Below are 10404 nucleotides of genomic sequence, written 5' to 3'. Positions count from 1 at the left end.
CCTGGTACTGCTGTTTCTACATCCAGCCCCATCATGTCTCATTAACCTGGTACTGCTGTTTCTACATCCAGCCCCATCATGTCTCGTTAGCCTGGTACTGCTGTTTCTACATCCAGCCCCATCATGTCTCATTAACCTGGTACTGCTGTTTCTACATCCAGCCCCATCATGTCTCATTAGCCTGGTACTGCTGTTTCTACATCCAGCCCCATCATGTCTCATTAACCTGGTACTGCTGTTTTTCATCCAGCCCCATCATGTCTCATTATCCTGGTACTGCTGTTTCTACATCCAGCCCCATCATGTCTCATTTGCCTGGTACTGCTGTTTTTACATCCAGCCCCATCATGTCTCATTTGCCTGGTACTGCTGTTTCTACATCCAGCCCCATCATGTCTCATTAGCCTGGTACTGCTGTTTCTACATCCAGCCCCATCATGTCTCATTAGCCTGGTACTGCTGTTTCTACATCCAGCCCCATCATGTCTCATTAACCTGGTACTGCTGTTTTTACATCCAGCCCCATCATGTCTCGTTAGCCTGGTACTGCTGTTTCTACATCCAGCCCCATCATGTCTCATTAGCCTGGTAGTGCTATTTCTACATCCAGCCCCATCATGTCTCATTAGCCTGGTACTGCTGTTTCTACATCCAGCCTCATCATGTCTCGTTAGCCTGGTAGTGCTGTTTCTACATCCATTCCCGGCATGTCTCATTAGCCTGGTACTGCTGTTTCTACATCCAGCCCCATCATGTCTCATTAACCTGGTACTGCTGTTTCTACATCCAGCCCCATCATGTCTCATTAGCCTGGTACTGCTGTTTCTACATCCAGCCCCATCATGTCTCATTAACCTGGTATTGCTGTTTCTACATCCAGCCCCATCATGTCTCATTAACCTGGTAGTGCTGTTTCTACATCCATTCCCATCATGTCTCATTAGCCTGGTACTGCTGTTTCTACATCCAGCCCCATCATGTCTCATTAGCCTGGTACTGCTGTTTCTACATCCAGCCCCATCATGTCTCATTAACCTGGTACTGCTGTTTCTACATCCAGCCCCATCATGTCTCATTAACCTGGTACTGCTGTTTCTACATCCAGCCCCATCATGTCTCATTAGCCTGGTACTGCTGTTTCTACATCCAGCCCCATCATGTCTCATTAGCCTGGTACTGCTGTTTCTACATCCAGCCCCATCATGTCTCATTAACCTGGTACTGCTGTTTCTACATCCAGCCCCATCATGTCTCGTTAACCTGGTACTGCTGTTTCTACATCCAGCCCCATCATGTCTCATTAACCTGGTACTGCTGTTTCTACATCCAGCCCCATCATGTCTCATTTGCCTGGTACTGCTGTTTCTACATCCAGCCCCATCATGTCTCATTAACCTGGTACTGCTGTTTCTACATCCAGCCCCATCATGTCTGATTAACCTGGTACTGCTGTTTCTACATCCAGCCCCATCATGTCTCATTAGCCTGGTACTGCTGTTTCTACATCCAGCCTCATCATGTCTCGTTAGCCTGGTACTGCTGTTTCTACATCCAGCCCCATCATGTCTCATTTGCCTGGTACTGCTGTTTCTACATCCAGCCCCATCATGTCTCATTAGCCTGGTACTGCTGTTTCTACATCCAGCCCCATCATGTCTCATTAGCCTGGTACTGCTGTTTCTACATCCAGCCCCATCATGTCTCATTAACCTGGTACTGCTGTTTCTACATCCAGCCCCATCATGTCTCATTAGCCTGGTAGTGCTGTTTCTAAATCCAGCCCCATCATGTCTCATTAGCCTGGTACTGCTGTTTCTACATCCAGCCTCATCATGTCTCGTTAGCCTGGTACTGCTGTTTCTACATCCAGCCCCATCATGTCTCATTAACCTGGTACTGCTGTTTCTACATCCAGCCCCATCATGTCTCATGAGCCTGGTACTGCTGTTTCTACATCCAGCCTCATCATGTCTAGTTAGCCTGGTACTGCTGTTTCTACATCCAGCCCCATCATGTCTCGTTAGCCTGGTACTGCTGTTTCTACATCCAGCCCCATCATGTCTCGTTAACCTGGTACTGCTGTTTCTACATCCAGCCCCATCATGTCTCATTAGCCTGGTACTGCTATTTCTACATCCATCCCCATCATGTCTCATTAACCTGGTACTGCTGTTTCTACATCCAGCCCCATCATGTCTCATTAACCTGGTAGTGCTGTTTCTACATCCAGCCCCATCATGTCTCATTAACCTGGTACTGCTGTTTCTACATCCAGCCCCATCATGTCTCATTAACCTGGTACTGCTGTTTCTACATCCAGCCCCATCATGTCTCATTAACCTGGTACTGCTGTTTCTACATCCAGCCCCATCATGTCTCATTAGCCTGGTATTGCTGTTTCTACATCCAGCCCTATCATGTCTCATTAGTTTGGTACTGCTGTTTCTACATCCAGCCCCATCATGTCTCATTAGCCCAGACTGATTGGGCATGAAGGTGTTCCTTCGCTGTCTCAGGATAAAGTGAGTGTCTCCACCAGACCATAGTTCTTTAGTATTCCAACGTCAGTGCAAGCTTAGAACCCCTCACAGACACCACAGTATATCATTACCAGAGGCTGTGTAGGAAGCCTAATTGACCTGGTTGAAAAGCAGAAACATTGACCTTGAGTTTGAGGTGTGTGTGTGTGTGTGTGTGTGTGTGTGTGTGTGTGTGTGTGTGTGTGTGTGTGTGTGTGTGTGTGTGTGTGTGTGTGTGTGTGTGTGTGTGTGTGTGTGTGTGTGAGAGAGTGTGAGAGTGAGAGTGTGAGAGAGTGTGAGAGTGAGAGTGTGAGAGAGAGAGAGAGAGAGAGAGAGAGAGAGAGAGAGAGAGAGAGAGAGAGAGAGAGAGAGAGAGAGAGAGAGAGAGAGAGAGAGAGAGAGAGAGAGAGAGAGAGGTGTTCCTATTTGGAGATAAAGGAAAGCATAAATTCTGCAAAGTTTGGTTGGGAAGTATTTTGTCATAGCTGTAGGATACACTTCTTGACAGTAGATGGCAATGTCAGCACAAGTAATGGCTATAGCCAGCTTGACTTTTTGGATGGGTTGGTTTTTTCTGATTTAAATAAATCGATTTTACTCAGTCAATGAATTTGTACAGTTCGCTTACTTACAATTATTAAATGGCAAAAAAAAGTTACATTAGTGAATTAATAGCTCAATGCTGCCTTGCAAAGCTTATTGTAAGACATGCATTGACATGTGATAGCCTACAGCTGTCATTACAATTGTATTGTCACGATAATAGGAGCTCTTTAGGGAGAGTCACAAGTTATAGAGAGAGGCTCGCATCCAGGGGCCATCAATGACATGTACAATGAAACAAGAAACTTTACATTATACAAAACATTTGGCATGACACGTAGTACAAGACATGGAATGTTAGTAAAACAGGTTCTGGATTTTAGGCTAGAAACTGTAGGCTATTGCCTGCGTTTTCTATTGTCAGTACACAGTTTGAACAGGATTAAAATAGTTATACATTTGAATCAACAGCCAAAAGGCCAATATCATTTTGGTCTACAAATGAAGAGCTTCTTATTAAGACAGAGGAGAACGCAGGGAATGAGACACACGCACACTTGAGGAGAAAGACAGTCTAGTGTCTCAATAGTCAATAAAGAGTTATATTATCCCTACGACCGATCCATCATTCTGAAATAGAGAGGCGCATTTAGATTGCCCACTGACGGGTGAATGTCGCTTGGCATGTCACTTTCAAAAGCAGTGGTTGGGGTTCCTAATAGGACCAGCACCTTGCAAACATGTACTCAAGCTTTTATACAGACGGTAACTCGTATAATAAACCCCAGCGCCCCAATATAAAGCTGTAGGCAGCTCCTCACAACATGTGTGCACACGGAGCCACTATACCCAGACTGAGAAGGACAGAGAGATACAGAGGGAGGAGGTGGAGAGCACTCGGGATTGTTTGTTAAAATCCCATTAATTACATCGTTAACCTGATTGGGTAGACAGAGGGGGCAGAGAGAGTGCGAGAGAGCGGTATCCCAATAGGCAAATCCTCTTCATATTAACCCGCCTCGAGATAATGATGTAAAAGACTCCCCCGTTTTGCGCGTGATGCTGATCGCCGTGGAGATCTGCTGAAGGTGAATCAGAGCGAATAAGCAGCGTGAGCGCAGAGAGGGAGAGAGAGAGCCGATGCGTCTCCACATCTCAGTTGACAAGTCGAGCAATAATAAGGCATCAAGACCAACTCACTCTCTCTGACAGCGCACAAAGCAAGAAACTTATACAAGAGCCGTCGTCGGGAGAGAGTCTCCAGAAACTGCCACCCACTAAAGCAGCGTCTGGAGGAGAGGAAGTGCTATGGACAGGAGAATGAACTTGAACGGACCGGGAGATATTTTCCACAAAACACTCAGTGCTGTCTCCAACAGAAAGATGGACTCCTTCAGGTCAGCGGCTGGTGTTGACCTGCCGGGGTCCAGGGACCGCCAGTCACCAATCAGCTGTTTCGACCAGACCGACTCAGACCCGATTCAACCCGGTGGACTGGCTGGCGGTCGAGGGGGACCGCTGGGTCTGCCGACCGGATCTTTGTGCGTCAAGTTCGGCGAGAGCAGCAACAGGACCTCGGCGGCCGAGAGCAGTGGCGGGGAGCAGAGTCAGGACGATGACAGCGACGGCAGATGTGAGATGGTCCTCCTGGCCGATGGGAGAACGGTGGCCGCCGGTAAACCGGAGGGAGGTAAGAAAAATAAAGAGCAGAAAACACTCAGACTAAACATCAACGCGCGGGAGAGACGGAGGATGCACGACCTGAACGACGCGCTGGACGAGCTGCGCTCTGTCATCCCGTACGCGCACAGCCCCTCAGTGCGGAAACTCTCCAAAATCGCCACTTTGCTACTCGCCAAAAACTACATCCTCATGCAGGCGCAGGCTCTGGAAGAGATGAGGAGGCTGGTGGCCTATCTGAACCAGGGTCAGGCCATCTCAGCGGCGTCCATACCCGCCACCACGGCCCTTGCTGCTCCGGGTCTACCGGGTCTGAGCGCGGGGATAAGTGCGTACGACCAGCCGCCTGTGTACCCCTTCACCACCGGATTGGCCGGGTCTTCCTGCCCCGATAAATGTGTCCTTTTCAACAACGTCACCTCGAGCCTGTTTAAACAATGCACTGACAAGCCTTAACAGCATCACAACAACGAGCCGGTACCAGAGACTCAGAGAAGCACATGCAAGAGAAAAACAACACCACTTTTTAAAACACACGGCGACTTTGGAAAGGTTGCAAGTCAGTGTAGACCATGAAGTAAAGCTGATGATCAGTAGGCCTACTTTTATAACATTTACAAATGCATTCAAAGAAGCGCTTTTTGTTCAGACAATACTTGATTGTGTATATAAAGCATCATTTAAGTGCTGGTATGAATGAAAGTGAAAAACCAAACAGAAGTTTAGGAGCGCAAGTGGTGCTGGATTGACAATTGTTAATTACTTGCTCAAATATGGACCCTGTATGGAGTGTTGATCTGACAACATGCGACCATCTCACTTGAATAGATGGAACATTAGTTAATATAAGAAACCACAAACTTGCTGCTTTATTGACTTGATTTATAACTTATGAAGGCGTTTGCTTATTGGTCGTTATTTGGTGAACTTTGAGAATTCACTGAGCATCCCATAGGCATGTCCTGAGGGAAAGCAAAGTGAACTGAGTTGAATACGAAATATTTGTTTTCATCTCTCACCCCAAAGTATATTGTCATTTAAATACTTTTTTTAATGAAACACTTATGCTACATTGACAGTTTCTTTGGCACTGTAATATAATGGCGTTTGAGTCTCTAATGGCCTGTATCTTCAGTTTACGTCCTTTTCGATTTTTTTCCTTTAATTTATTGATTTGAAACATTTTATTTGCATGGTGGTACACTGTATACTGCATAGCGACGTGTCTGATTTACCTAATTTCTTTTACACTCTTGCAATAAGGCCGAGGTCTTGAGGGATCAGGCGCGCTGTCAGGTCAAGCAGCGCATTATTGTAGATACATTAGTTACTGTACTATATGAATAAAGAGGGCCATTTGTATGTGTTTATGTGTTGGAAAGCTTTATTAAAATATTTTGAACATAACGAATTCTTTCGTCTTCTCGTCTGATGTGTAGACACTGAAAGTGGAGAAATATAAGAAAGCGGACTGAATTCTATTTTTCTGAGGATCGACGTTAATTTTGCCTCATTCATCTCGAAAAATCTGAACTTGGCTATTTTAGCATATTTTCAAGAAATTGTATTTTGCACGTGATTATCGACTATTAGCATTCTAACTTTATTTTATATTCCATGTATAATTCTATATTCCTGCATCAAAGCTTAAATAACAATTCATTTTAATTTCTCCTTTTCTCAGGTCATGTCTTAGCCTACTAAAACCAAAAAGTGCTTGTTGATCCTCGGAACCTCGCCATATGCCAAGCATGTTGTGTAAGAATAATGAGTTGATAATTTTCTGCTCCATCAAAAGCGGTAACTTTTCTGGACGTTGAACTGTAAAGGAGCACGAAGCCTTGGGAGCAAAGGCCAGACGTGGTGGGCAATGTTGCCCTCTGGCTAGAAATACATGTCTGTTAGTATTACTTTACGAAGCTCAGCCAGGCTTAATTATGATTATTTAAACAATTTCCATGACGGTGTCTAATAATATGTTAATTAGACAACAACTGTGTATGAAAACTGTCGACTGTAATACCTACATTCGTTTAATGAAACACATCGTTAAGGCAATTAGACCTCCAGAATGTGATTAAGGAACGTAATTACGACACTGTTCATTGCCGTAATTGGGTGTCTTTAATAACAACGTAGCACAGTGATCAGCAGCATTGCCGTCGGTGTGTATTGTCCTGTATTGTCCTGCTTCTCTTGTCCATCAGCATGACTGAGAGTAAAAGACAGGGCCAAAGGGCAACCTAGTGAAATTGTATTTAAACCGGAGCAATTGTGTATTATCCTAGAAATCACACACTTAATCCAATTAATGGGGGACAGACTACAATAAGAGCTGGTCGAAGAGGAAGACAGGAACTAGGACAAATCTTTTGATCTACTTTTCCGGCTGGTGCAATTCATTGCGACAACAATATGATCTAGCTTTGATAATGTAATGTTTTCCAATAAGTAGATCTTTTTAACAAAAATTTGTTGAGCAAAAATTAATAACGAAATTAAAACAAAACCAAATTACACCAAAATAGATATTAACAACAATAATATTATTGAAAAAATAATGGTAATTCAAGATAATATAGGTCAAAAAAATTACCATTTAATTTATATATTTTTAAAATATTTGGTGCTACTATAAAATCTCGAAAATATTTTCGTTCACATTCATAGTGAATAGTTGAGCCACTTAGTTGAGTCCTCACAGTGACAGTAAGCTATTTGACGTCAGTAGTCATCAACGCGAGCATTTCAGAACCATGGACAGCGCAAGTCCTCATTTTCAGACGTTTTCAGGGGTGCTAGCTGAAGACAACTGCAGAATGTTTGTGCCAACTGAACAACTACTTTGGGACCAGATAAACATGAATTGACACAGCTCTCTCAAAGACCTTGTTCTCAGCAAACTATGGGACAAGTCTGGTCCCTCTGGTCCATAGACAGAAAACTAACTTGCTGCATTTAAGGATGAATTCCTCTTTCTAGTAAGCCTTTAAGGCACAATCATGGGTGCCTTATCATTTTATTTGATTCATCTTTGAAATAAACAATTCAATGGAAGTATAAAATACACAATACTCGTTTTATATTAAATTACATTTCATATTAATTTTAAATACACCAAAACATATTGTTTCTAAAGCAGAAACCTGGACTTCATCATATTAATGCCAGTGAAATATTGCCCACAATGGCATGCCTTTAAATGCTGTCCGTTTAGAGCATTTTGTGTCGGATTCTTATTCAAGTCTAGAGGCTCAGGAAACGGAGGATATTGCACACTGGCAGCGTGCATCATAGTAGAGTATCCTTGATTTTAATACTAAAAAGCCACATATAGAAGCAAAGGGTTTCCTTTAAGTCATCGCTAAGATCATACACAGTCCTGTGTGTTTGCCATCATTATTCTAAAGATCTGAATATCCATCTGACATTATCTACCTTGTTCACGGCTTTGTCATATTTCTGTGCCAGTTTCCAATCTAGGGCCCAGTGTGTGTATATGAGCCATTTACACAACAGGGTCATTACACTGTCCTATCTAATCCCATCAAGCGCATAAACGGCTTGAATCACCACACAATGAACCTTAATCAGGAGGGGAAATAATCAGGCACACATCAAGAATGGCTCTGGCATAGAAATACTGTCAGCAATTACTGCTAGAAATCAACTACTTTCAGGAGCTGAAGCACAAGACTTGATTGTTTCAGCTTTCAGTACTCTTTCCAGTATTAAAATAACTGTAGTGCACATTTTTACACCCATCATAGTAATGACAGACATGTAATAGTACTAGGGGCCATTGGAAACTGAGACTTCACAAAAACATCAATTATGCAATATGCATTAATGCATAAATGACGGGAGCATTTAACCCATACTAATACTCACATTAGCCCAATAGAGCCTCCTCCCCTGGGGTGAGAAAGAGCCATATGTGTGAGGAAGAACCAGAACAATGTCAAAAGGAAACATGAACAAGGCACATATGGTACAAAGCAGCTAAAACTGTGTAATTTGAGAAACTATTTTTTCAGAACATGAAGCCTTCCACTTTGGTAAACTGTGTCAGTTAGCTTGATATGTGTTGTCTTACTCTGAGTTTTATGTTGTTTTTCGCTTCACTGATTCAGACCTGCAAGTCTGTTGAAGAGGGATCTGGAGAGGGTTTGAATTGAATGTGTTTCACCATTACTTCCCGTATAGCTCATTTAGATCGATGATAGTAGCTATTTATTGACTGAGACAACATGAGGACAGTTTCCCAAACTCTGAACAGTACATCTATGGTTCTCTGGCAACTGTATGACGGGGCAGTGGTACACTACAATAATACAGGTAGGTTCCTAGCTGTACCACCAGTGTTCAGCAGCCAGCCGGCTAACAGTAGCCAATAGCCATAATCAACAGCATCGTTTTTATTCATGAATCTAACAAAGATCATCCGTTCACCTACTCTGCATCTCACAAAGACACGGCGGTTGGAACCAAAACTCTCAAATTTGGACTCATCAGACCAAAGGATAGATTTTCACCGGTATAATGTTCATTGCTCGTGTTTGGACTGTCATTTCTCTTTGCTTATTTGAGCTGCTCTTGCCATAATATGGACTTGGTCTTTTACCAAAAAGGGCTATCTTCTGTATACCACCCCTACCTTGTCACAACACAACTGATTGGCTCATGCACATTAAGAAGGAAAGAAATTCCACAAATTAACTTTTAACAAGGCACACCTGTTAATTGAAATGCATTCCAGGTGACTACCTCGTGAAGCTGGTTGAAAGAATGCCAAGAGTGTGCAAAGCTGTCATCAAGGCAAAGGGTGGCTACTATTACTACATGATTCCATATGTGTTATTTCATAGTTTTGATGTCTTCACTATTATTCTACAATGTAGAAAATAGTACAAAATTAAGAAAAACCCTGGAATGAGTAGGTGTGTCCAAACCTTTGACTGGTACTGTATATATTACATATATATATAATCCTAATCGGATCTCATTTGCTGTGTTTACTTTCTGGTTTGTTTCGATAAGCCCCTCTGAGTCCTTGTTTCAGTTTTGCCCCACAATTTAATTTTACTGTATCAATCTGCATTGAACAATGTAGTCTACATTACATAATGGTATCATGTGCCTGACCAAAGAGCGTTGTATCCCAGCAGTTGATATTGGTTGGCTGAGCCCAATGCAGGGCATATACTGTATCTTTGTTCCTCTGTTATGAACCGACGTGGGTTATCAATTCCCAGAGTTTTAGCCTGTTACTGATATGAAGGGGACAGTTGAATTCACTGCGCTTATGTATTTTCCATGTTTATCATCCTTAGCATACATCACATTCATTTTATGGATAGGTACCCTGGTGGCTCTTGATATGGTAAATTGGATATTTTATGGTTTAATGAAAAGGGAGCTTTTTTATCTTTCCCCTTTTATTCATGACCTCTGAGTCTAGCCATAAACGCCTTTAAGACAGGTTTGGCTTTGTTAGATTCATGAATAAAAACGATGCTGTTGATTATGGCTATTGGCTACTGTTAGCCGGCTGGCTGCTGAGCAAAAGTTAATTTGTGGAATTTCTTTCCTTCTTAATGTGCATGAGCCAATCAGTTGTGTTGTGACAAGGTAGGGGTGGTATACAGAAGATAGCCCTTTT

The 10404-nt window shown here is 42.9% G+C and overlaps 1 protein-coding gene across 1 annotated transcript; it reads left to right on the top strand.

The window, feature by feature from the left end:
- The first annotated feature begins 3895 nt into the window (after positions 1-3895).
- Positions 3896-6153, top strand: LOC129823136 (class E basic helix-loop-helix protein 22-like). Its single transcript, XM_055881910.1, has one exon. It carries the CDS (start codon positions 4371-4373, stop codon positions 5196-5198), a length of 828 nt encoding a protein of 275 aa, XP_055737885.1. The 5' UTR covers positions 3896-4370; the 3' UTR covers positions 5199-6153.
- The last annotated feature ends 4251 nt before the right edge of the window (positions 6154-10404 follow it).

This window comes from Salvelinus fontinalis, chromosome 25, assembly GCF_029448725.1.
Source record: "Salvelinus fontinalis isolate EN_2023a chromosome 25, ASM2944872v1, whole genome shotgun sequence".
Taxonomy (NCBI): domain Eukaryota; kingdom Metazoa; phylum Chordata; class Actinopteri; order Salmoniformes; family Salmonidae; genus Salvelinus; species Salvelinus fontinalis.
The sequence above is the reverse complement of the archived record's forward strand: the minus strand, read 5'-3'. Positions and strand labels throughout refer to the sequence as shown.